This window comes from Gavia stellata, chromosome 21 (genome assembly GCF_030936135.1).
Source record: "Gavia stellata isolate bGavSte3 chromosome 21, bGavSte3.hap2, whole genome shotgun sequence".
In the NCBI taxonomy this organism is placed as follows: Eukaryota; Metazoa; Chordata; class Aves; order Gaviiformes; family Gaviidae; genus Gavia; species Gavia stellata.
This window is the reverse complement of record NC_082614.1, coordinates 154,055-181,059: the sequence shown is the minus strand read 5'-3', so window position 1 is coordinate 181,059 and position 27,005 is coordinate 154,055. Positions and strand designations below refer to the sequence as shown.

At 46.2% G+C, this 27,005-nt stretch overlaps 1 protein-coding gene across 4 annotated transcripts in view; it reads left to right on the top strand.

The window, feature by feature from the left end:
• The window catches only part of MORC2 (MORC family CW-type zinc finger 2), a 53,473-nt gene that overhangs the window by 21,913 nt on the left and 4,555 nt on the right, over window positions 1–27,005 (top strand). For 2 of the 4 annotated variants that reach the window (XM_059827488.1, XM_059827487.1), the window contains exons 9-20: window positions 1,483–1,608; window positions 7,600–7,679; window positions 12,104–12,186; window positions 13,087–13,172; window positions 17,499–17,639; window positions 18,174–18,328; window positions 18,473–18,601; window positions 19,941–20,046; window positions 25,360–25,492; window positions 25,841–25,915; window positions 26,038–26,400; window positions 26,793–26,942. In XM_059827488.1, coding sequence (XP_059683471.1) covers window positions 1,483–1,608; window positions 7,600–7,679; window positions 12,104–12,186; window positions 13,087–13,172; window positions 17,499–17,639; window positions 18,174–18,328; window positions 18,473–18,601; window positions 19,941–20,046; window positions 25,360–25,492; window positions 25,841–25,915; window positions 26,038–26,400; window positions 26,793–26,942 — 1,627 coding nt within the window. Of the gene's footprint in view, window positions 1–1,482; window positions 1,609–7,599; window positions 7,680–12,103; window positions 12,187–13,086; window positions 13,173–17,498; window positions 17,640–18,173; window positions 18,329–18,472; window positions 18,602–19,940; window positions 20,047–25,359; window positions 25,493–25,840; window positions 25,916–26,028; window positions 26,416–26,792; window positions 26,955–27,005 lie in introns of all 4 variants that reach the window. The other 2 variants (XM_059827486.1, XM_059827489.1) reach the window with 1 other exon arrangement.

The following is a 27,005-nucleotide window of genomic DNA, read 5'->3' as shown; positions in this document are numbered from 1 at the left end:
TCTTCCTCCTGACCTTGTGATACCATTTCTGTGTGTGATCAGAGCAGTTTCTGTTGGAGCATACTCCTGACTAACCGAAGGGTAAGAGAACGCACTAGCAAGTGGGGCACACACTTAGTGTTAAATGGTCCAGTTTATAGGTTTGACCTTTATTATCCAGCTGTATTCAAAACATCCTTTTCAAGCTACAGTAATATGTGCATCAGTGTTTTGTAACAGTATTTAAAATGTACAGCTGAATAGAAAATTTCTGTAGAAAACATAGGTAGAAAAAAATTAAATGAAAAACCTCACTTAATGTAGCTGCATGGTAATTAAAATAGAAAGGCCTTTTATTTTACCTAGCTTTCTTGCTAAAGGTTGTTTCTTTGGCATGTTTTGAAGTAGATGGCTATGAGCTGAGATAGTAACAGTTACAGTTGCATGAGGTGTGAATACTGCCATAGGTGCTTAAATTACATCGGGGTAGTGCAGAGCAGTGTGGGGAGGTGCTTCTGTTGGTCACTTGGCTCCTGGGTAGCAGTTTATTGGGAAATGAGAATCTTATAAGTTTTGTTCATGGAGAAATTTGTTCATTTGGTTTGGATAGAGGAGGAGGCTCTATGACAGTAGTATGTCATGGCTCTTATAGAATCATAGAATCAGTTAGGTTGGAAAAGACCTTTAAGATCATGAAGTCCAACTGTAAACCTAACACTGCTAAGTTCACCACTAAACCACGTCCCTGAGCGCCTCATCCACACGTCTTTTAAATACCTCCAGGGACGGTGACTCCACCACCTCCCTGGGCGGCCTGTTCCAGTGTCTGACAACCCTTTCAGCGAAGAAATTTTTCCTAATATCCAGTCTAAACTTCCCCTGATGCAACTTGAGGCCATTTCCTCTTGTCCTGTCAATCATCACTTGGGAGAAGAGACCAACACCCACCTCTCTGCAACCCTCTTCCAGGTAGTTGTAGAGTGCGATGAGGGCTCCCCTCAGCCTCCTCTTCTCCAGACTGAACAGCCCCAGCTCCCTCAGCCGCTTCTCATCAGACTTGTGCTCCAGACCCCTCACCAGCTCCGTCGCCCTCCTCTGGACACGCTCCAGCACCTCAATGTCCTTCTTGTAGTGAGGGGCCCAAAACTGAACACAGCATTCGAGGTGCGGCCTCACCAGCGCCGAGTACAGGGGCACGATCACCTCCCTACTCCTGCTGCCCACACCATTTCTGATACAGGCCAGGATGCCGTTGGCCTTCTTGGCCACCTTCTGAATTGGAGGGGAATGAAGGGGAAAAAGCAATGAAAGGAAGCGGAATGCAGACCGAAAGAGACTCCAAAATGAGCACTCTTAATAAAGAGACACTGCTTACTCAGGGGGTGAATCTATGGGGAGTCATCTTTGGGCTACATGGACCAGACTGGGAGAATGTCTGCTGGTAGACCTACAAGGAAATGCTGAACAAACTGCTCAGTCTCTGTAAGCATCCCTCTCTTGCAGAAAGCCTGAGCGTCGCTCCTTCCGTGCCTATGCTGCTGTGCTTTATATTGATCCCAGAATGAGGATCTTCATAAATGGACACAAAGTACAAACCAAACGACTTTCATGCTGCCTGTACAAGCCAAGGTAAGTGTTGGACCCAAAGTCTGCAGACGTGTGGGACCTTTTGAGTTGCCTTGCAGAAAAGGTTTAGCATTTTGCTCTCCAGGTGTATCTTGCATAATTCCATGTTAAAGCCACAGAAACAGATTGTAAGAGAATGGGATGTGGTATTGACATCATGGAAAAAGAGGTAGATAGTGGAAAATCTAAAGGCTTTGAAAATCGCATGAGTAATTTGTGCGATTTGGCTCCCTTTCAGAGCAAACAAACAAATGAAGATACTGGTTGTTCAAAATGTCATATCCATACAAAACTATTGTGTAACTGTTTTTTTTAAGTAGGACAAGGAAATATGTATGGTGGGTGTTGGAATTATTAGTGAAAAGAAACTAGACTGAGCACTTTGAAAACAGTTGCTTTGAAAATGAACATTTATATGTAGGTGATCTAGGTTTGAATAGAGATTGGGAAACACCTTTCCCGATCTTCCCTTTAAACTCCCTTAAACAAAAAATTTGAAAGTGAGCTGAGGTGTGCTGCCAGTTGGCTTAACAGGGACTGGAAAAGGTTATAAGCATGGGAGGGAAAAGGAAAACATGTATTTAAGTATGCTTGAGGCAATAGTGTTCTTCTGTCCCTGGGAGCACATAGGCTGCATTCTAGATACCTTAACATGATTTGTCTTAATAAAATAGTAGTAATTTTATAGAGTATTTGCAGATTGTTTTAATATAGCATTTTGGATTGCAGTAGTGTTTCAATAGTACGGGCCCACTATCAACCATTGGGTACTTTTACTAGCCACAATCCGATGTCACGCCACTGATTGCTGCCCTGAGAGCCTGGCCAGTTTTCATCTTACAGCACGGTCTGTCTGTCAAGCTCTGACTTCCTCAGCTTCTTGAATGAAAATGTGTGAAACGGTATCAGAAATGTGACTGAAGCCAAGAGAGGTTACATCCACTGCTCTCCCCTGGTTGACCAAGCCAGTCGTTTCATTGTAGAAGGCAGTCAGTAGGTGCAGCTTGACTTGCCACTGTAAATCCTGATCTACTGGGTAAAGAATCTCTGAATGTCTGGCTGCATTTTACCTACACTTGAGTGCCGTGTGCTGCTGCTTCTTGTGCCGCAGTCCAACATAAGTACTATGGAGAGAAAGCAGAGGAGGAGGGCACAGGTTTTTATCTCATCAGAGACCAGCTTCTTGCGAGACTCAAAGACAGGATGCCATCGCTATGGGATGGTGCTAGCATTGTCATGATAATATAACATGGACCACGTCACCCCAAATGTACATCTGCCTCAGTATCTTCTTTTTCAAGTGGTCAGTAGTCGATGCCTGGGGAGGAATATGAGAATTTTGTTCTATGCCAAAGGTCTGATAAGAGGCTGTGTTTTTAGACAATTTAGACAGCAGTTTTTCTTTCCCTCGTTCTGCATCTGCTTTTCATTGTTTCTGGGGAATAGTTGCAGCTGTAGAGGGGAAATTCAAATTGTAATTGCTCAGCAATGGTAATTCGTGACTAAGAAATGATCTGGCATGGAGGGCAAGAAGGCCCAGCCACAGAATGGGTTACGCTGGCTGATGAGATGAGACAATACCGCAGCATTTCTTATAACAATGGTGTAATGCCAAGTGCTATGTGGTAAATAGAGCTGGTGCTGGGGGGTGAACCCAGTGCTGGGCTAAGGGGCCCCATGCTGACACTCACCGCATCAGTGCTGGTGCAGGTGTATCTAACAAATCTGCTTGTGCCGCATCTTTGCAGACTTCTTGTAAATCTGCTTATGGTGGTAGGCCAATAAAAATTCCCCAACACTGTAAAGACATTTACATGTAAAATCCCCACTCCTGCAGCAGAATGTGCAAAAGACTGTGCAAACAAGGCCTTCCTCTAGAGCACAGTGTAGATCTTCTTGGACTTGGGGCAATTATCTTAGCCTTGACGGGTCTTTCTGGAGAGTGTCCAGACTACTTCCTTCTGGTCTCGACTCCTGACACCATGTTTGGGCTCCAGAAGCTATTGGGACGAGCTATCGAAGCCTTCAACGTGGGTTCTGAGAGCCGGCACAGCCCTTGGGGTAGGTGCAGACGCTGTGCCCTGGACAGGTTGTGGAAAGTCAATCTTTTATCTTCAGACACCTGAGCAGAGCTTAGCCTGCCCCGGGTGGCTCTTTCCCAAGGGAAAACCAGTAAATCAGTCCATTCTGAAAGTGGAGTTACTCTGGTTTTACAGCTATAGGTGATTTTTTTCTTTTTTTTCTCCCTAAACCTGCTGAAAAGAGTTGCTTATGCCCTGGATTTCCCCGTTAGAGTTGGAGCCAGAGCTTACAAATCCCCATTTAGCTACTGGGCTTTGAGTGCTCTGCAGGTTAATACTACTCCCCCGCATTTGTACAGGGACTCCGATTTGTATGGGGGGTGCACGAGGGAAGTGTACCACCGTTAAGGTGTTCCTTTAGAGGACAGTTGATGTGACAGCGATGCTCAGCTCTTTAGCACAGCTGGTTTTTGTAGAGCCTCAGTAGCCTAGGCCAGGTAACCGTTGAACTTTCCTGGTCCAGCAAAGGGATGGGTAACAGGCAGTGAAGGTTCTCCTCTTACAGCCCAAGTAGATGGTGTGCTGCATGTGGTACATGCTTAAGGGCTCTTTGCTGGTCTTTGGGGAAGTGTCATGATGCCTAAGCCTAAACAGGTGTTAATTTTATACATATCCTCCTGACAAAGGCCAGTGAACTACTGTAAGGGAATGGCATTCATTTGGCAGCATGGAGACACCTTTGTCCGTCCATATTGTTGGTTTTAGAAGAAAGTCTGTTATAAACCAGCCTGGCATGCAAAGGGCAGGTCGTTACCTGATGGTGAGCTGACAAATGACTCCTGATTGTGGTCTTTTTACATACTTCTTGGCGAACTTTGGGCCAGGTGTCTTTCTGTTTGAAGTGATGCTTTCATGCCTTACGTTGGACATTGGCAAGTACAGCCATTGGCTTGTCTCTCTGCCCTCTGGTCTGCTTTCGAGATGTGCTCAGGAGGATTGCCTTCAGGAGGTGGTGGCTCCCCTCCTACAGTAGGGCTGTAGGTCAGATTTGCCTTCATCTCCAAAGGAAAAGCTTGTACAGTGGCTTGTCTGCAGGTTAATGTGTTGGTGTTACGAGAACAAAGAATGGAAATCCGTTGTGGGCTTTAGGGTATTTAAGTGCCTTTACTGAAAATTGAGGTTTTGCAGCTGTTGCACTGTTCTTTGTCAGGAATAACAGCTTGTCTCCTGAGCAGGGCACTTGTTTTCCTTTTGTTATCTGCCTTTTCTGGAAGCTGCGTTTCTGCGGGTAGAGGCTTCTCCATACCTTTCTGGAGCCTGTAACATCCCGGTGGCAAGGGCAGGCTGGTTTTGTGTGGATCCTTCACCAGTGTTTGCCGGTGTGATACCACAGTACCGACCTCCCTGGGAATGGCTTGTGTCTCCTGAAGGATTGCTTCCGTCTGTTCCCTCCCGCAGTAACTGTTGGAGCTTGTTTAGCAGCACGGGCTGTGGAGATAGAAGTAAGCCAGGCCATGTGCAAGGCTGTCCCTTCACGAGGGCACTCCACGGCAGTCATAATGAACGTCTTGAAGCTGGCAGAGTGTGTTTTACTATCTCGTCCTGCAGAATTCCTGTCTGTCTGATCTGTTTCCGTATGTCTTTGCTTGATATGCTGTTGTCGTGGTTTAAGCCCAGCCGGCAACTAAGCAGCACCCAGCCGCTCGCTCATTCCCCCCCCTGCCCCAGTGGGATGGGGGAGAGAATAGGAAAAGTAAAAGCGAGAAAGCTCGTGGGTTGAGATAAGAACAGTTTAATAAGTAAAATGAAATAAAATAAAATAATAATGATAATGATAATAATAATAAAAATTGTAATGAAAAGGAAAATAACAACAACAACAAACAAGAAAGACAAGTGATGCAAATAAGAACAATTGCTCACCACCTTCCAACCGATGCCCAGCCTGTCCCCAAGCAGCAGTCCCCCGGCCAGCTTTTCCCCTGGTTTATATACTGAGCGTGACATCATATGGTCTGGAATATCCCTTTGGTCAGTTGGGGTCCGCTGTCCCGGCTGTGTCCCATCCCAACTTCTTGTGCACCCCCAGTCTCCTCGCTGGTGGGGTGGGGTGAGGAGCAGAAAAGGCCTTGACGCTGTGTAAGCACTGCTCAGCAGTAACTAAAACATCCCTGTGCTATCACCACTGTTTCCAGCACAAAGCCGAAACATGGCCCCATACTAGCTACTGTGAAGAAAATTAACTCTACCCCAGCCAAAACCAGCAGAGCTGTTCCAGACCACTTGGATAGGGGCTTTTCTGGCTGTGACTGAAGTCATTTGGTGTTGGAAAAGAGAGTGAAACAGGATGGTGGGCACAGTGGTGGCTCACGGTGCCTATCTGGGACACCCTACAATTGCTCGCACTGCACCCTGTGGCAAAGGGGGTGCTGCCCATAAGGTTCCCTTCAGGTATTGCCCTGCCTCGTGAGCGGGGCGTGTTGAGATAATTCAGCTTCAACCTGTTTCTCTGTTTGGGTTTTTTTTTTTTTTTTGCCTCAGGAAAGTCAGGTGGGATGTGGATGAGGTAATTTAATTATGCCAACATGTTGAAAGCAGTCTGGTTTTCAGAATGTGTTCCCTCTCTCGGCTTTAATCACCCAGAAATAGATTTGAGGAGATGGCGCCACCAAAAACCTGACTCTGCATCTCCTAACATGGTTATTGGGTGATTTCTGGAAGAGTTAGCACCTACCTGCTTTTTCCCTGGTGAGGAGATCCTTATGAATAGCAGAAAATGAGTTTAGTAAATGCAGAAATGTATTTCAGTGAACTGTGCTTGTGGTGTGAATTTTCTGGATTTGGGAACAAGGGATTTCTGTTGGTGAGACTATTTCTGAAATCAGTATTGACATCCATGTGTGCTTGCCCACAGAAACATACCTAGACGAAATTTCCGTACAAGGTGATTTCTCATGGATCCTGATAGATTATCTGCTGTTTGGGGAGATCTTGTCTCTCATTGGGATCTAAATGTGGTTCCTCCGACATTAATGAGTTGGTCAATCAAGCCTTATGTCCTTAGGTGTTTCCGCCTCTCTCTGTAAGAAACAGCATTTCTAGTGGCTTTTGCTTTGGCTAAATGCTGGAGAGGTTTATTTTTTCATAAAAAGTTGTTTGGGATGGGATTTTCCTCTCGATACATCCAAAACCATGTGTCTTAAGGCGATTTGAGTTCCTGCAGGCTCTGATTATCCTTCTTGGTGTCATCTCCTCTTCCCCAAGTACGTGCCTCTGCATAGAGGTGACGCATACTCACAAGCTTCTGCGTCTTATACACGCCTGCCTCTTTCACTCTGCAGTAGTCAGTCAGATTGTGATCTGCGTTTGGCTTGTTATGATATAGGGAAGGTGAAACAAGCCACTGCAACTCAAGCACAATTTACAAGGTTGGGAGTCAGACGTGTAGCGTCCAGAAATGTCCTGTAACTTTAGAGCTGAAACTTGAAGCTCCGTTCAGGGATTTGTCTGTCACTTAGAGGCTTTGAGCGAGCCCTGCGTGGAGATGGGTACTGTCAGACACCTGTGGACAGCTGTTGACGGGAGAAAGGAAGGGTTATTTATATTGTAATGGGAGGTTTTTGAGAAGCTCTCTGTATGTATTCACTCCTCCTTTCTGCTGCTGAAGAAGTTATTCCTCTAAACCTTGGGATTTCTTCCAAGAATATAGATAGATATATTTTGCCCGCACCAGCTAGTGCAGAACGGGGTATTGTGGTTGCAGCTACTACTAAAGCATCTCTGACTTAAAAAGTTTTTGCCAGACTGCATCCAAAAATGCCCACTTCCTGATACGTAAACCTCCTTCTCCGTTTATTGAATCTATTGAGAAGAGTAGAGTAGCATGTGGAGACCTTATTCTCTCATACAGTGATGAAATCTTGGTTTGACCTTACTGCTGAGTTTGCTCATTAATAAGTTTTGATCATCACAGGATGTACAAATATACTTCAAACCGTTTCAAGACCCGTGCAGAGCAAGAGGTGAAGAAAGCAGAGCACATGGCGAGGATAGGTGAGTCTTCGGGGTATGCATGCATCCTGATTTTGCTGTAGTGAAGGAGAGGACTGAAAGAGGCTGCCTTGCTGGATATGACCTGAAATTGCTTGCTTCTGTGGTCGTTATGGTTGCTCAAGAAATTAGTTATTACAGTGACTACAGGTGACCCAGACTTACTTCCATGCAATGGAAGGAACGTACATTATTTCCTAAGACCACCTCCTCTGGGGAATAAATATACAGAATAACCTTTGGAGTCACAGCTGTTTGCCCTTGCTCCATCTGAAACCTGGCTAAGCTGCTGCCCTGTTACCCCACAATTCTGCTCTCACCTTTTGCGTATCATTAGCTTTTTGGTTCTGTTCTCTTTCTGCTCCTTCCCTGTTGAGGCAGTTGTTCAAAAAATAGGTTTTTATTCTGTCACTTGTGTAAAGTGATTGATCTGGGTGTACAAGGGAGTCCTGGTTTGTTTCTTGGGGTTTTTTTTCCCCCCTTCAAGACATACCTTTTGTCCATCTAGTCTTCTCTTCCTATTAAGTCCTGTAGTCCTCAGGAGAAACCCAATTTGACATTATGGAATATTCGGCATATAGAAATTACACAAGTGTATAAATACAGCATATAACTCCATTAAATTTGCACGAATAAAACATACAAAGCGGTCTCCCTAACACCTGATGGGGAAATACCGTAGTGAAGGAGCAATCTTGGAAGTTGTAAGACATGTTGACCTATACCTTCTGGTAGGTTTCATGTATCAACTTCATAAATCAGAGGCATGTCTCCTCTCCCCCTGTGTAAGAGCTGCTGTAGGTTTGTGTGCGTGTGTGTGCAGGTCAGATATGCAAGTGACAGTGTCACGTTCAGCCTGTGCAGAGTCATTAAGGGCAGCGTGATTTTGACCCTGCCTAAAGCAAAGCAACAAGATGAAGTTGTGTAAATTGCTATGTTCCCTATCCCTCCTTTATGAAGTACAACCTAACAAGATAGACTTGAAATGATGAAGTTCAACCAGATTTTATCTTGCGCCTCAGTCCTCATAGATGAATTTATTTTTTAGATTGAGTCCTATAGCCAAAGCAGGTGTTCAGCACACACTTGCATTGCCTTCAAGAAGGTGCAAATAGCATGACTTAGAGAGGCTTCTTTCTTGCAGCAGTCCATGAGGCCTTCATGATGTTTAAAAGGTGAGCTTTAGTGTCTTGACACTGAAGAATACTGCCATTCGGTGTTCCAGTGCTAAGAACAGATACCACTGGCACGGAAACGTAAACTCATTTTTCTTCACCAAAGCGAGCCCACTGCCTCTGGTGGTGAAGTGGGTGTTGAGCTAAGGGCTTTGAACATGGCAGTGGAAACTCAGGGCAGACCTCAGACTGTGTTCTGCAAGGTTTGATCACGTGAAGCATCCAGGACTAAAACATTCTTGTAGCATTAACCTCAGCTTCAGTGGCACAGATCTCATTTCTTTGCTTCTAGGAGAATGAATTTAATCTGTAACAACTAAGTTCTCTTGTTCTGCTCTTGATAGAAAATATTAATTTCTCGTCATCTCCAGCATATGTTTTCTCTTGAGGATGCACACCGCTCTTAGGGGAGGGATCTTCACTAGGGAGTGATTTGCAGTTTTCTCTTTCAAAACTAGGGGTGCATTGTGAGAAATGGTGGGTCTCGGATGAGCTAACCGCAGTTCCAGTATGCCGTGGCTGCCTGCCAGGGACATGTTGGAATCTGTCATACTGTAGAACTCTGCTGAGGGATTGATGAGTCTCTGGAAGTAGCTGATGAGCTTGTTGAACCAAAACTTAAGATAACTGAAAAATAGCTATGAGGGGGTGGGGGGAAAAAAAAGATGTATGGGCAGCTATGATTATTGGTGACATGGCTTTGGCATATCCAAAAAGAGCCACAGCTCAGGAGTGAAGACATCCATATATTTAAGATGAGGAAAAGCCACTCTTCATTCCCTGGGAGCTGATTTCCTGCCTCATGCGTTAAGCTGTAGTATCCAGATCCCTAAGTGAGCGGATGGACCCAGGAAAAAAGTACCTTTCCTGGGCAAGGTACCTGTAAAAGACCATCAGCTGCTTTCCATGTATTTCTGAACCAAGACTGAATACTGAACCGAGGCGTCTTGGTATTGCCGTTGCCTAGTTTCAAGGAAGCCCCTTAGAAAGTTTGAAAAGCAAACAAACAGAAAAGGTGAGGAGTTATGTGGGTGTCCAATACTGAAAGTCATTAACAGCTATGTTCTGCACTGGATGTTCGTCCAGAGCATTTTAGTGTGTCCAGGGACTGCTTGGCAGTACCGTGGTTATGCCGTGCCTCTTGTCCCCTGGGAGGCTGTGAAGGCGGATTCTAGCTGCTGTATGCTCATCGTCCCGCCTAGGGTGTGCATTTTTGCCCATTAGGACCTCAACCCTCAGACTCGTAACTGAATCGTTCCCTGTCAGCCGTGCCTTCTCAGTTGTCATTGCGTTAGTGGAGCAGGTTTGATCTGTGCCCTTATGGGTCCCCGCTGTGTTCTTCCCTCTAGACACAGTTGCATTTAGCCCACCAGCTTCTACCGTACAAGCTTTGATTTAAATGGACCAAGTCTCCGAACTCTTGTGTTTTCACGTTTAGCCAGGCTGTCTCTTGATGATGAAGTCGATTGCACAGTGCAGCTCTGCTGTGACTTGCTTGGTAAGCTGCTGTGAACCTCAGAGCGTGCTTCTGGGGGAATTAGTGGAACAAAACTCAAATGTAACTGCATAGAAAGGAAAGGTGATTTTTATTGTAATGGTCTAAGTTAGTTGACTGTGCCCATTTGCATTCTCATACCTGCACCCACCACAAACGTGTATTTCAGCAAGTAATGCTGACCATGGCATGGAGGACGGTGGTAACTGGTTATCAAACACTGGCTACAGCATCTGGATTCCTTCTGGCTGGCAACTGAGTGCTGCTTTTTGGAGAGGTGCTTGGTGATCTCTAGGAGCCAATTGCTATCCTGTCATCTTCTTGCTTACCTCATCCTCCGTAAATCTCAGGCAAGGTCACTCCTCCACTGTTGCGTTTCCTTGTTTTGGGTGTCTCACAGCCGCAGCTTGTCTCCCTGTTGGGAGAGCAGGGAGGGAGATGGCTCTTGGGGTGTGCTGCAACTGCGCTGCTGCCCTCCTGCTGCGGGGGTGCAGGCCTGCTGCTCGCCTTGGTGTATGTCACACCATCCCTCAGCGTGTACCAGTTGTATTTCCAAATCGTGTCTGTGCCTGTCAGACATGCCACTCTTTTAACCCGTGCTTTATCGTTTCTTCTAGTCATCTTGCATGTAAACATTTCTGTTCATACATTATTTAGACCAGTCTATTCCTGCTAGAAGTCTCTACAGTTCATGAAGGCTGCAATGTCGCTGCATCCTCTTTCAGAAATTTCCGTGCTCGGAAGCGAGCACAGGGAGCACTGCAGCAAGGTCAGTGCTGCATCCACAGCACACGTGCCTGAGTCGGATGCTTGCAGGTGGCAGCTGTAGCTCCAACTTCCCCTGCCCAAGCAGGACATTACTTGCCAGTCCACGTTTACCCCCGTGGACCTCATAACCTGTGGCACGGAGGAAGATTACTCACTCCACTAGTTCTTGTACAGCTGTGAGCAGAACAGGCTTCTGACCTGAAAGGGAACGTGAGAGGGCTGTAGCCAATGTGTTTTTGGATGGAGAGCATGCAGATGCAAGGTACATGGTGCTAATTTAGCAAAGCACCTTGTGTCTCAAGTTCAGGAAGGGATCTCCTTGCTGGAAATCAAATCTATTGAATGAATCTTAAGCAATACGAGGGTGATGTGTACCTGTTGCCATGCGGTCTTGTTGGTAGTCTGGGAGAGAAGCAAAAAGGGGAGTTTCTTTTAAGTGGTTAACTTCGAGCGTGCAAAGATCAGGTGTAGTGGTAGGTTTTCAGAACACTGTCCTGTTTTGTGTGTAGCACAGATTTATCTTTTTCCAGGCAAAATTTACCAATTATCAAAGATAAAAGCTTTTCTGAGAGTAGTCTTTCCATTCATCTCTGCAAGGAAATTGCCTCTTTGTAACTCAGTCTTCATTTTGTGAGAGCCTTTGTCTGCCTTCACGCTTCCAGGCAGAGCAGGCAGGGCCCCTTGCATCCTTACTCTTTCCAGTTCCTTTCTAACTTCCTCAAGGATCCTTCCTTTAAACATGCTTTTGCAGAGTTTAGCCCTACTATTATGCTGGTGTTGACTGCGACTTCTGAGTAAGTTTAAGATGGCATGTTGGTGGTGCCCTCTCATATGTAAGATTTTATTTTGTCCCTTTGGTGTTACCTTTGTACCCTTGTACATGTCAGTCCAGCAAAGGCTCCCTGGAAATCGGTCTCCTCAGGTGAATGCCTTATGATACGCTGTCTGTACTGAATGGTTGACATCATCCTTTTCCCTGTGTGTTTCAGCGGAGGAGAAGGCTCGTGAGGCGGAGAGTAAAGCCCGTGCTCTTGAGCTGCGCCTAGGAGGGGATCTCACGCGGGAGTCCAGGGTGAGCCTTGTGCTTTGGCAGCACGTCACGTTTTAGGCACTGAGGGACAGTTCAGAGCGCTGGCTTTGGAGCAGGGCTGGCTGGTCAGCACCCAGTGTATAGGTTAAGCAGGTGACGACTTCAGTCGGCGGTGAGTTGCCAGCAGTGTTCAGGCAGCTCTGTGGTCTCATCACCACTGGATGTGCTTCAACATCTACGTGTGGTTTCCAGCCCAAGTGGGAAGTGTGCTGATGTTCCCCTGCCCACAACCTCCAACATATCCTGAGTGGGAAGGCAACCCCCAGCCCCCAGGCGCCGTGGTTGATGTCAGCCTCTGCAGAAGAGGCCAGGGGAACGTGAGGCATTCGAACAGAAGTAAAATTGGGTGCCTTTCGGCTGTTCCCCCTCCCTGCCTGCGCAGCTTGCTCTGAAGCGTTTGGGCAGGGGCTTTTGGAGAGGGGCTGTTTGCTTTCTCCCAGTGGGTCTGTGGCTCTCGATGGGGGCAACGCTGAGACCCAGCCCATTGCTGGGTGGGAGGAGGGCTTGGGAGGAGGCCAGGTGGGTCAGCAAGTGACACCAGCTTAAAATGGCTGTACTTCCTATTGGCGTCTAACGGAAACAACAGTACCCAAGTACGCTGGCTGTTTCCCTATGCGACCGTTACCCTCTGGTTTCAGTTACCTTAGACGTTTAGTTACATTTAGACATTTTCTTCCAAGCAACTGTATAGCTGCTTAAATAACCCAGCAGCAAGTGCTGCCCTAAATGTAAAGGCGTGCTGATTGTCACCCTCCACCGTTTGTGAATCCTTTACATTTAAAACATTTCTGAGATCTTCTTGAACGGGGAAAAAAATCACAGAAGCTAGTTAATTTAATTAATTTCACAGCAGCATTTTTACTGTGCAATGCCTGTTTGCAGGTGACGCTACGTCAAGTCCAAAACTCTGCAATAACCATGCGCCGGGAGGCTGATGTCAAGAAAAGGATCAAGGATGCAAAGCAGCGGTGAGTACAAGGTGGTTCAAAGCCCTGATTTTCCCAGGCTGTTCACTCCACGTGCTCAGATGTCTGTCCTACTTTGCTTGTGTGGTGGAGGGAGCAGTTCAGCTCAAAGCTTAAATATCTGCGGGCGTGCTGTAGGCCCTGGCTGTTAAACCAAGGGGTCTGAGTTTACTATTCTGGTTGCTTCTGCTATTCCCCTCTTGCTTGCTGAAAGACATCTTTGGATTTGGCTTGTTTTCTGTAGGTGCTTACCTGGTTTTCACGTCAGCTTTTTTCACTTTTTTGCTTGTTCATCTGCAGGTAAGATTCAGGGAGGCAAACAAATGATAGCAAGTTCCAGTGAAATGGCTTTTAGAGGTGTAGAGATGTTTCTAAAACCTTGCTGAGTTCTGTTATAGTCAGCGCTATGAAATCCCAAGACATTGTTCTAACTTAGCTCTGGTTGCAATTGAATTTGCTATTGATGTACTCAGAGGAATATTTCACTCTTTGTGTACAGTTTTTTTGCAAATTTGTCATACACATTTCACAAATGAAGTCGTAACCAGAAACAAATGCTCTTAAAACAAATGCTGAGTCTGCGAAAGTTAGGGATTTGTATATACCAAGTCTCCGTTCCCACCTACTTGTTTTGCATGCTAGTTTACATGGCTGCTTAAGTCAGAACAATCCCAGACTTCTTGCCAGAGATAGATCTAAAGCATCTTAAGATGCTAAAAATAAATAAATAAGTAAGTAAATACAGCTCTAATTTAAAAGTGCTAGAGCTGTGATCTGAAGAATGCAGAAACTCCTGGGAGAAGCTGTTTTCTTCAGCTTCCATCTACTTTTCCATGTACAGCTTGTCTTTTAATTCTTGGTTTTGATGACATTAGTGCAGAAAGTAAAATTCTGTGAATGGTCTTTTGGCCTTCCTGCCAATGGGCAAAATACTTTGTCCTTTTAAAAAGCTGAACAGCAGACAAAGAACTTGGACAATACAAGTTTGTTTGAAAATAGCTTCTCTATGCCCTTTATTGACTAGTTGGAAATGAGAGATTCCAAGTTTTCTTCAGTAGTTCTTTCTGTTTAAATCTAAGAAGGTTTGTAGGCCACAAAATGGAAGCCAGCTGGTTTGGAAGAATACCCCAATTGTAGATAAGTCAAAAGGTTATCTGTAGTCAGGTTTCAAATACGTGATGGTGAGGAAAATAGATGTATGTGACAGCTAACCAACAGCAGAGGAAAAGGCCTTTTGTCCGGATTTCACAGAATCACAGAATCACTAAGGTTGGAAAAGACCTGTAAGATCATCAAGTCCAACCTTAAAAAAAAAAAACCAAAAACCAAACAAACCACAACAACACAAAAAACAAACCACGACACACCAAAAACCAACCCACCCAACACCACACAGCACCATGCCCATCAAGCCACATCCCACAATGCCACATCCACACGCTCCTTGAATACCTCCAGGGAGGGTGACTCTACCACCTCCCTGGGCAGCCTATTCCAATGTTTCACTACTCTCTCAGTAAAGAACTTTTTCCTAATATCCAGCCTGAACCTCCCCTGATGCAACTTGAGGCCATTTCCTCTAGTCCTGTCACTCATCACTTGGGAGAAGAGACCAACACCCACCTCCCCACAACCCCCCTTCAGGCAGTTGTACAGAGCGATAAGGTCTCCCCTCAGCCTCCTCTTCTCCAGACTGAACAACCCCAGCTCCCTCAGCCGCTCCTCATCAGACTTGTGCTCCAGACCCCTCACCAGCTTCGTCGCCCTTCTCTGGACACGCTCCAGCACCTCCATGTCTTTCTTGTAGTGAGGGGCCCAAAACTGAACACAGTATTCAAGGTGCGGCCTCACCAGAGCCGAGTACAGAGGCATGATCACCTCCCTGCTCCTGCTGGCCACACCATTTCTGATACAGGCCAGGATGCTGTTGGCCTTCTTGGCCACCTGGGCACACTGCTGGCTCATATTCAGCCGGGTGTCGATCAACACCCCCAGGTCCTTTTCTGCGGGGGAGCTTTCCAGCCACTTGTCCCCAAGCCTGTAGCGTTGCCTGGGGTTGTTGTGGCCAAAGTGTAGAACCCGGCACTTGGCCTTATTGAACTTCATACGACTGGCCTCAGCCCATCGATCCAGCCTGTCCAGATCCCTCTGCAGAGCCTTCCTACCCTCAAGCAGATCAACACTCCCTCCCAACTTGGTGTCGTCTGCAAACTTGCTGAGGGTGCACTCTATCCCCTCATCCAGATCATCAATGAAGACATTAAACAATTTCTGTACAGACTCGGCCATGTGTGTTCCCGGGCAAGAGCTGCCGCGTGCTCAGCCAGCTCTGGGCAGGCATATCACTTTCCCTGTGTCCCTGCATTCGTCACCAGTGATCAGAGACAGTTCAGAGGGTCAGGCTTTTCCATAACCTTGTACTTTATCCAGAAGAGAGAAGAAATCCGTGAAAAATGTGTATAATAGGAAACCTTCTATACAAAACAATTTCTGTAGCCTCTCAGAAAACTCTTGAGTTACAGACCTAGGACAGTCTTCTGCTGTTTCTCTGGTGCTGGGTGCATCAGTGAAAGAAATGCTTTCTAGTTTCCAAAGCCTGTGTAAGGTCAAGTTATAAATCCAGCCGATAGGACAAATACTAAAGCCCTAGTAATAAAATCACAGGCTTTTAGCCCGCCACTTAATTTTCCATGGTTTGGATGATAATCTGACTTCCTGTGCTCTCTGATAAAAATGAAGAGATGCCCTTCCTATTTTATAGGTGAGTGCATGTTGTTATGTGAAATTTAAGGCTCTACATCCTTTTCCAGAAGATAGAAAAAGAAAATTAATCCCTGAGATGGGTGTTTTGCCACACCTACTCATGCTCTCAAAATACAGTTGTCCGTCTGGATGAGCTGAGACCAAAAGGGTAATGTTCTAGCCCAGCTTCTGTGTTGGCAGTGTTCAAAACACCTCTTGGCAAAGGTTTAGGTTTAAAATTACTGAAAGCTGCTATTCCAGATGTTTTTCTAGTAACTTATTTTAGAGTCATCTGTTTTAAGTTAGGTGTGTTACGGGGTACCTGTACATCTGTGTGGGGAAGAGGGTGGCTTTAAACAGAAAATGAGCATGAAATGAAACTGTCAGGGGTTTATTTTGAGATGCTTGACCGTTAAGACAGACTTATATCTGCAAATTATTATGGAGCAGTGCTCCTGCATGCACAGCTCAGGTTCTTTTAATATCTGCTATTAGTAGACAGTCAACAGATCATTTTAAAGAATTCCACTATCTTCAACTAATCACTTAAGGAGAAGTCAAATTCCTAATTGGGATAAAGCACATAAGTGCTAAGATTTTTGATGGGGGCAGGGGCAAATAAGGGAGATCAGAAATGAGAGGGGTGGGTAGGACCGTGGTATAGACTGTGCCTTGCAATAGTTGTAAGTTCGGACCTCACATTTGGTGGTGATACTTTCAGCCTGAAACGGAGGATCCTCATTGTGAAAAATCCTCAGCATGGATTTCATGGAAGCGGCAGAACCTACTGAATTTAGTCTGTTAAAGAGCAATAGTTCTGTTTGTGAGACACGGGGATTTTGTTTGATTTGTAATGCAAAGAGATCTTGAGGCTTTCTGTGTCGCAGAAGATACCATTCCTGATAAAGATTCAGATTCAGAAATCTGTATGTGCTCACAAACATACTTGAGGCCAACTCTTGTTGAAGTCATCTGCTGCATAGATAAAGTAGAAATCATGCAAATTGCTATCCTGTCATTTCCAGAAAAAAAGCTCTGCTTGGGCTGTGTGTTGTATCTTCCAGCTTTCGAACATAGAGTAATAGCGTTGTAAAACTTGTAATTATGAATCTCAATATCAAGCCGGTAGTTTTGTATCAAAATCTTAATTTCCATGCTTTGTCTAGCATAGAGATCTACACCTGGGAAATACAAACCAAAACAGCATTGGAGAGGACCAGTCTGTACCTAACAGTACTCTCATAAAACTAGTTAACTGTAATTTTTTTGAAGAAGCAGATCTGAAATAAAAACCAGAATCCACTCCTGAAGGAGAAAACATACCCAAATGATTAATTAAATTATCTGAATAGATACTGTCAAGCCTAAATTGCTGTCTGTATTGCAAAGTTTTTCTATTTTGTTCATGTTTGTTGTAATGCACATTCAACAAATGCTTCGTGTTTTTTAGAAATAGCAGACTACAGGACAGGTGTTAGTAAACCCAGAATGCTCAAAGTTGCTGGATATCCATAACCTCTGTCTAGTGACAGCAAATAATTAGTTTTATTTTCAACATCTCTGAGGCTCTGTTTTATTCTCTTACAGGGCACTGAAGGAGCCCAAAGAACTGAATTTTGTCTTTGGTGTGAATATTGAGCAGCGCGAGTTGGATGGCATGTTCATTTATAACTGCAGTCGACTGATAAAGATGTATGAGAAGGTGGGCCCGCAGCTGGAGGGTGGCATGTGAGTTCCTGGAGATTTTTCAGCAATCTTTGCTTAAGTCTGGCGTGTTCCTACATATAACTTAGGCTGTGCAATAACCTTGCTCTGCATTAGTCATTCTTCACGAGCATGAGGCTTACTTATTTTGTCAGCCTTCAGTTTGGGTTCTGACGAATAAATTGTATTTAATATTGCCCAATATTTCCCTGGTTTCTTGATAGAGAGTTCTCTACACAGATTTTGGTCATACCTGCAGCAGTATGAGGCTTTTGTGCTCAATGCTGGCATTTGGGGCTAATGAATACTGGTAGCAATACTGCCTCATTCTAGGGACAGGGAGAATAGGTCTTGAAAGCAAATACAAATATTTGAGCCCACCTTACTTTTTGCATGCGGGCTCGAGTCTGATTTTGAAAGCTGATAAATGAAAACCAGTACTGCTGCAGGAATGGGTGGGTGAGTGAGTGTGTGTGTAACCTGCTATTTTCAATATTGTTTCTCTGAACAACGACCTGGTAGTTTAATGATGTTTGTGACTGTGTGTTCCTCTTCCAGGGCATGTGGTGGAGTGGTAGGCGTGGTGGATGTACCCTATTTGGTTCTGGAACCAACCCATAATAAACAAGACTTCGCAGATGCCAAAGAGTATCGGCACTTGCTGAAGGCCATGGGCGAGCATTTGGCTCAGTATTGGAAGGATGTTGCTATAGGTAATGAAGCTTCACAGTTACCAGGGGCTGGAAGGGGAAGCTTTGGTGGCTGGAAGGCAGCTAAGGGGGAGGGCAGCCAAGAGGGCAGGTGGTGATTTTTGTAGTAATAGCTTGATACTGAGCGGGGGCTTGTTTGTTTTCCAGCCCAGAGAGGTATCGTCAAGTTCTGGGATGAATTTGGTTATTTGTCAGCAAACTGGAACCAGCCTCCATCTAGTGAACTGCGCTACAAACGCCGGAGAGCCATGGAGATCCCTACCACGATTCAGTGCGGTGCGTCCGACCAGGCTGCGATTAGGAGGCTGGTCCTCCCTGGGGAAGCGGGGAGGGACTCCTGGCTGCATTTGGGGAGCAGCTAAATGGGTAGGAGATTTGAGATGAGCTTCGCTATCATTATCCCCTTCTAGGGCAGCCCTCCTTCTGTGAGTTGCCTTTGTCTGCTCTTGATGGTACACTTAGACATCTTGGTGTAAGGTTCCTTTCCTGCAGAGTTCACTAACCGTGATGTTCCTCAGGTGCCCTTACGGAATGAGGCAGGTGGGGCCAGTAGCAGTGTTGAGAATGGGCTTAGAAATTTCATATGAACTGGAACTGGCGAAAGCCACCCATCCCAACACTAGAATAAGATCTGAAACTTCCCCATAGGCAATGGAAGGTGGCCAAGTAATTTGTATTCTGATGCACTGGCCTGCTAATCGGTTCTAGGTTCACAGAAGGGAACTGTTGGCAGTCGACGTTCAAATTTAATGCAAGTTCTCTTCTGTGCACCTCTAAACAGCTCTGTCTGAGCCCTTACTGGGATAAGGGAGATCTCAACACAACCACTTTGTCTCTTAGTAGAGAGACACCAAACTCCCCTGACCTCATTTCCTTCACAAGGCTTGGGGATGAGGATGTAGCAAGGAATGTGAGGCCAGTCTTGCGGAATTATTTTGTTAGGCTCTCCTGCCTTGACGGTTTACTCAGTCCTTTCCAAATTCTTCCCAAAGAGGAGGGGCTTTCCTGTCATTCTTCTTATCCTCTGCTGTTGACATCCTTCCAGAGCCTGATTTAAGAACATTTGCATTTTCTTGGCAAAACTTGATTTTTTTTTAAGGTGTTGATTTCCTGGTAGGCCAGCAATGCTCTGGAAGCCAAATCTGTCTTCCTGGTTCATCTAAAATTCATTAGATTATTATAATTATTTTTTTAGTGGATAAATCTCTGACTTGTTTTGTGTTGATAGCAGTAAGAGACAGCCTGACTTCTGAGATGAGCAGTGATTTCAGGACTGGCTGTTGAGTTTGGTTTGTACGTGCTGTCATTGCAGCAGTGAGTGTGAGGTCCTCTAGTATTGGTTGATGCCAGGCTTCATCAGATTTTTGTTATGGATGCCTTGTACAAGATTTGAGGTCTTCCTCCAAGCATTTTGTGAGCATGAAGCAAGAATTGACTCAGTATATCCTGTGGCTGTCTCACTATTTTTTTTTGGCCACTGGTGTTACTGTCGTTGGATATACTTTGGAAATTGGTGTGGTCCTTGGGCATTAAACGGGCTTGAGAAGTGTTATGGAAAAAATGATTTTGTGGCTCAGGCTGTATATTTCTGACTTGAAAAGTATTTGTCTAACAGATGTATGTCTGAAATGGCGGACTCTCCCATTCCAGCTGAGTTCAGTGGAGAAGAATTACCCTGATAGCTGGGTATGCTCTATGAACCCTGATCCTGAACAAGACAGGTAAGAATCAGTTAATATAAAGACTTTTCTGCAGCGTGCCTTATCTGCACATGATTTTTTGGTTTTTGGTTTTTTTTCCTGGTTATCTGTTCTTTGAGAACAGTTGGAGGCATAGGCAGTAATTTTATACCTTTAAGCTGTGCTCACTGTCTGTGAGAAAATAGTGAATACATATGTATTTGAAGCTGACACGTTGGTGGGCATTTGTGCAATACGCAGATTGCAGAGTGCACCCTCAGCAAGTTTGTAGATGATACCAAACTGGGAGGAGTGGCTGATATGCCAGAGGGTCACGAATCCATCCAGAGGGACCTGGACAGGCTGGAGAAATGCACCAACAGGAACTTCATATGAGGTTTAACCAGGAGAATCGCAAAGTCCTGCCCCTGGACAGGAACAACCCCAGGCACCAGTATATGCTGTTCAGCCAGGAGCAGAGAAGGCTCAAGGGGATCTCATCAATGGAGGATGGAGCCTGGCTCTTCCCAGTGGTGCCCAGCGGCAGGACCAGAGGCAATGGGCGCAAACCAGAACATGGGAGATTCCTTGTGCACGTCAGGAAACACTTTTTCCCTGTGAGGGTGACCAAGGGTGGTACAGGTTGCCCAGGGAGGTTGTGTAGTTTCCATCCTTGGAGATATTCCAGGACGCGGTCCTAGGCAACCAGTTCCAAGCGGCCCTGCCTGAGCAGGGGGTTGGACCAGATGACTTCCAGAGGCCCCTCCAACCTCAACCAGTGATTTGGTGAAATTAAGTTACTTTATGGTTTTTCTGCACTGCCAATGGAAATATGATTGTAGCCTTAGTTTATGCATGTTCATTTTAATGTAGGTAGCATAGACAGCAATTGAATAGTCATTAAGCACAGGCTGGGAGCGGTATGTGTTCAGTGGGGTCTTTACAATTGTCTTTATTGCTGCTATAGCTCCAACCCATTAGACACACAAACTGCAGCTCTGAGTTGCAGTTAGCCCAAGAATGACATTTTGCACACTTGAGGGAGAAACACATCGATTCATTTACCAGCGGTGTGTTTCACAGTTAGAAATTTTACGTAGAAGCTAGTCATTTATTTGATTGAGGAAAATGATGGCTCTAGGCTGCTGCTTCTCTGGAGAGAGACGCTGATAGAAGCTGATTCTTGTCTTTGTTGTATAATGAGGGAAGCTGCTCAGCTGTAATTCAGGTGCCTTGGCTCAGTGCTTACAGACAAAGGCAGTGAATCCAGGTGGTGACTTTTAATTGGAATAAAAAAATTAACATCTGTGTTTGAAAAGACTACAAAGAAGTGTTGATATTTGGAAAGTATTGATTTTATGGCTTCTTCCTTTTGGCACTTGTCATTGGAAGAATACCAATGCTAACTTCCCTGTTGCTCCATGTATTTGTGCCCTGGTGTGGAGCAATGAAGAGTGTGGTTGTGCTGAGGATGTCCTCCGACTAAACTGCCGGGGCAGGGCCGAGTCTGCAAGCCTGAGAAGCGGCTGCCACACCTCCAGCCCCCCAGGGGGAAGAAGTAGTGGGGCTGGGAATGTGTTGCTGGTAGACACACACACAAACAGATATGGACCGTGCGTGTGCGCGCATCCAGCCACGCAGGTCAACCCAGGCGGACACGTGCAGCACTCACGCAAACCGCACCAGCAGCCTCATCCTTTTCCCTCTCGGTTGATCAGGATGAAGGATCACTAGTGGAAATACTCATGTCTGTATTTGGCCCCTGGATCCCATCCCTCTGGTTACTTGCACTGGGATAGATGAGCCCCGAGGCCTGCAGCCCCAGGGGGTGAGTGGTGCAGACCTCCTCACGTGGACACAGATAACACATACACGCTACAGACCTCCCAGTGTCTCACCTTGGACACGCTCTCCATCCCGTAGCGGATCTGGATCCTTGCTCTTCCCAGGTGCCTCCTGACTAGAGGCACCCACAGCCCTGCCTACACCACCATACCTGTCTCCAGCAGTCGGGCAGGACTCCCCGGTCCCTCCAGTAGTCAGCTCCTGCGGGCTCGCCCTTAGACACGCCTAACTCGTGCTCCCAGGCCACCTCCTCACTGTCTCATCTGGCGCAACGTTTGCTGTGAATCACACGTTCATGCGCATGTCTGCAGCCACTGCGGCTGGTGGCACGCAGGCACACAGGCCCCTGTGACTGGTGGTCCCACTCCAGCTGCTGGCACTCGGACCCCCATACACACATGCGCACGCAGAATAGAGCCCCTCACCCAGGAAAATAGTTAGAATGGAGTTCAGTACAGAGACAAGTGCACTGACCAGCCAGCTGTTTATGTACAGCTGGCCCTTTTTAGCCTTTTATTTGTCTGTTTTCCCATGTTTGTTCCTCCCCAAATCATCTCAGTCCCTTCCTTTACCTGCTTTTGGTTCCTCCCATCGGTCCAAAAGATGCTTCAGAGAGCAGCTCCCATTGACTGGACACTGGGGCTAAGGCTGCCCTGGGACAGCCCTGGCAGGAGCCGAAACGGGGTATCTGTTCCTCTAAGCACCTAATTTGCATTCCCTGAGCTGCCTTTGGGCCTCTGGCCTTGTGGAAATGGGCCTTGGATGGGCTGGTGGCTCCTGGGATGGCCTGGGAGTAGCCAGGGAAGGGTGTTACTCAGGTTCCCCCACCTGCTGTTGTCTTTGTGCTCTTTTGTGTATGTGCAAATGAGCTTTTTTATCATGTGATCTAACAGGAACTTGATTTACTAATGAAAGAATTTAAATTTTGTATTTGCAATACCTTGAAAGTTTGGAGGGGTTTGGCTGCATTTCATGTGAGAACATGTTGGGACGTTGGTTGGAGCGAGTTAGAGCACCTCTGCAGTGTGCGCATGCGTGGTGTTGTCCCACATCCCCCTTGTAGGGAGGTGGGAAGGGGCAGGTGCGGTGCTTTGGACGGGTGATCCAAACTTCTGGTCATTTCAGCTTCTTTGAAAGGGTTCTCAGGAGTCTTACTCTGGGAGGATAAATAACTCCAGAATATTTTTGGGTTGAGTAGGCTCACGTGCGTTTTCCAACACTGAGTGCAGTTGTGTCCTTTTACACGAGGCAGAAGGTTTTCTACAGAAGTTGCACCAGCATTCCTCTGGCTTGGTTGGTGCCAGTAGAAAGCAGGGCTTCTTTGCAGTCGCTGCACTTCTGAGCTTCCCTTCCAAGTGCTCTATTGCCCGATGTTTCTTGCTGTGTCCTTGTGCCATGGGTTTGGACACCTCCACCTGTGTGTTTTGACCATGTGCCCCAGCTGTTCCATTCCAGGTACTTGTACTGTCTGAGGGAGGAATGAGGATTTGGGAACCATTGCTGTTGCCATCATGTTTGGGAGGCCTCAAGCTTGTGTGCCGTGAGGGTCTGTGCAGAAACTCATCCAGCCAGGTTGAAGAGGAAGCACTGTCAGAGTTGATGTTCAGATTCTCCTGGCATCAGAAGACAGCGTGGTGGTTTTGGCTGCCTTGGCATTGTCTGCCTGCATTGTGTTCGCTATTGGGACTGAGATGTTCCCCACCCTTCTGATTTGTCCACCCACACCTCAGTTGCTGCTGGTGGCACGTTCCCAGATCATGGGAGCCTTTCTCCATCTCTGGCATGTAAAAGCAGTCACCCCTTCCAGTGCCATGGTCTGTGTTGAGGTCAGCACTAAGTGGCACCATCGCTCACTTTGTCACAGAGAAGGCAACATGTCTGTGTCAGACTCGCTCTCCACCCTTTTCCTACCTGAAATCCAGTTTGGGTCCTAAATGGCATTTGGACTTGTGGTGAAACACCAGCTGAAGATGACTGTCTGGCTCAGAGCTCCTTGAGCATCACCAAAATCTTGGTGCTGAGTTGCAGACTATTCTGACTACAAACTATTTGGTGCTGAGTTGCAGACTATTCTGACTTGCTGCCTCTAGTGATGCAATCTGTGGTTTTGAGTGTCATGAGTAGTCTTAATTTTTTCCTGTCCGCAGAACTAATGGGCGCTTTCATACTTTCTTATGCTGTAAGATACAGCTTAACAACGTTTTCAGCCTTGTTCCACGCAATGGCATAGGAGATGGCATTTCTCTGCTGGGAAACTTGCGTATGGTGCCTCTTGTTCAACTTTTATCTTTGAGAATTTTAGCTTTGGTGTCAGGCAGTCGTTTTGCAGTGATGACAGATACTTTCTTAGCCGAGGAAGTAATCGCTTTATGAAAAATTCCCCTGCAGTGCTTCTGCTGAGAAGAGGCTGATGGAGAAACTGCCGCCTGTGCTCCTTTCCACTGACAAAGCTGATCAGAGTATGTATCTCGCAGACTAGGGGATATCCCATCAGTTGGCAGGTTCAGGATCAGAGGTCTTGATAAAATCATCTCTCATCAGCCTCTCGGAGGTCTGTGTGATCCACAACGAGAGCGGGGTCCTCCCTTTATCTGTAAGACTCACACTTGCGGGAAGTTTTTAACGGCTTGGCTCCAAGGCAATGTAGGAGTCAGCTGGATCTCTCGCATTGTGCAAGAGTTGTCTTGGTACTACTGCTTTCCTGTCTGACATCATCCCTCCGTGAGTTTGCCCTGAAGGGGTTGATCCTGGTGTGTCTGTCCATAACTCAGTTCTGTGACAAGAGATGAGCCTGGGAACCCCTCAGTCCCCTCTTCTTCCTCTGGCAATGCTCCTGATGGCCAGCTGCTCAGCCAGAAGTTTGAAGGTGATGCCAGTCCACTTTCAAGTATTTCCTAACTGCGTTTTCCTCCTCTCTCAAGGACTCTTCCAGGACTCTGCATCTGAGAGGACCTGAGGGAGTAGGATACTCACCATAAGCTGAACAGGATGGGAAAAGCAAATAGTTAAGCGATATTGCAAAGGAGAACTTTTTGGCCTTGGGCAGCAAGTTGAAGTGCAGCTTCTGTTGGAAGGCTTGTGTAAATGACGTCTTAATCACGGGTTACTGGTAATAACCTTTCCTTTCTAAATGGAAAGGAAGTCTGTAAAAAGAGGAATTGATATGAAGGCATAAGTTGGTAGGAAAGAAAATTGCTATAAAAGCCCAGAGTACAGAAACAGTACAGAAACTCAGTTGCAGCTGTTCCTAAGATTTGTTTAGCTCCTGCGCTCTGAATTGGTAATTCCCAGCATAAATGGCTTGTTTTTCAACAATTCTGCTTTTGATCCTTGATGCGTATATGCGTCTCCCAAGAAGAAAACCACTGTTTTTGAGATTGTGGCTACTGCGGAAAGAAAAGCGGCTTGACTGCTGTGTTTGGGATGGGATGTGGGCACAGTACTGTGTGTGTGAGACAGTGCAGGTTCTGCTGTTGTTGCTGAGGTTGTCTTGCATTCCCTTCATGCTAGATGTGAAGCTGCAGAGCAGAAGCAGAAGGTACCACTGGGAACTCTGAAGAAAGACTTGAAATCACAGGAGGAAAAGCAGAAACAGCTGTCAGAGAAAATCCGCCAGCAGCAGGAAAAGTTGGAAGCTCTGCAGGTCTGGACCTCTGGAGGTCTCCTGCTGAGCACAGCAGGTTTGAGGGACATCCTAGTGCAAATGGCTGATGCCAAGTCATGTCTGTCTCAGCCTCTAATGCCACCTGTGCTCCTTCATGGGGTAGGGGTTGTTTTAATAACAGAAAACAAGCATCTCGGCTTGCATTTCATTTTCTGCTAGGAGAATGCGAGTGACTGCTGGTGCTCAGATTGAAGGGATGTCTCTTGAAGGAAAGAGAACACGCCTTCTTATAATTGTTGATTTTAAACTGGAAAACTGTTTGCTGGGCTGGGTTCGGGCAGGCCCTGACAGCTTTTAAAGATGGCCTTTCTGATTTTTTTTTAATAGAAAACCACTCCAATTCGATCTCAAGCTGACTTGAAGAAACTTCCTTTGGAAGTGACTACACGACCTGCAGGGGAGGTAAATGGGATACTGCTGTAGGCTTTGTACTCTTCTGGGCTATCCTTAGCTGCTCTGAAAAGCAGTGCCCGACTCTTCCGTCCTTTCTCTCTTTGTACCCTCATTTGTTTCAGAACACCCAGTCACAGACCCGACCTCAGCGCCCGCGATCTCCTCCTTTACCTGATGTAATCAAGAATGCTCCCAGCAGACCACCACCACCACCTCTTTCCAAGTCCAGCAGTCAGCTGAAAAAGAGCTCTTCAGCTTGGCCAAATATCAGCACTCCCAAACTGGCAAGCATGCTCTCCAAGGAGGAGGCCAGCACTTCCAGGACACACGAGCACACTGTGACAGCTGAGAAGTCTAACAGTGCTTTAAAAACTCTTGCCAAACCAGGTACAACAACGAAACCACCCTCTGCTGCCCTGCAGAACCCCAAAAGCTCACGTGAGACACCCGGTCCAAAAGCCGCCAGGGTGCCAGCACTAAAGAAATCTGCTACTGTTAAATGCCCGCAGGTGAGACTCAATGGGATGAAAATTGTCAGCTCCTTACCTACTATTCTGCATAGCCTGTCGTGCTCTGTCGCATGGGATTTGCACTGTAGTCCCTGTGCAGGACAAATAACTTTTCTTTTACTCTTGGGTTAGGGTGCCATTCTACACCTCTCGTGAAGACTCATTTCATCTCTTTCTCGTTAGACCAGGCTGTTTCCCCAGAAAAAAAAGAATGTGGAGTGGCGGGATGAGTGTTTGCATGATCACGTAGCACGTGCTAAAACCTTCTGGAAAAGCTAATTAACTATCAGATGAAATACTGGATGCTGAGCATTTTTCTTTATAAACTTGACTGAAAGAAGGTTTTGGTTGGTAGCATGCTGGAATTATAGCTAGAGCTTGTTTGCTTCCTACAGGCCTCCACCACTCGGAAGAGGACCTTGAATACCACAGAGGATGGGTCTGAGGAAGAGGGGGAGCACAAGAAGGAGAAGGCAAAACGGGGCAAATTTGTGTCAGTGAAAGAAGAGAAGAAGGATTCCAGTGAGGTGGTGGTAGAGGTGAGAGTGCACTGGTTTCCCCAGGAGAAGGTATTTGTCAAGTGTTTATAA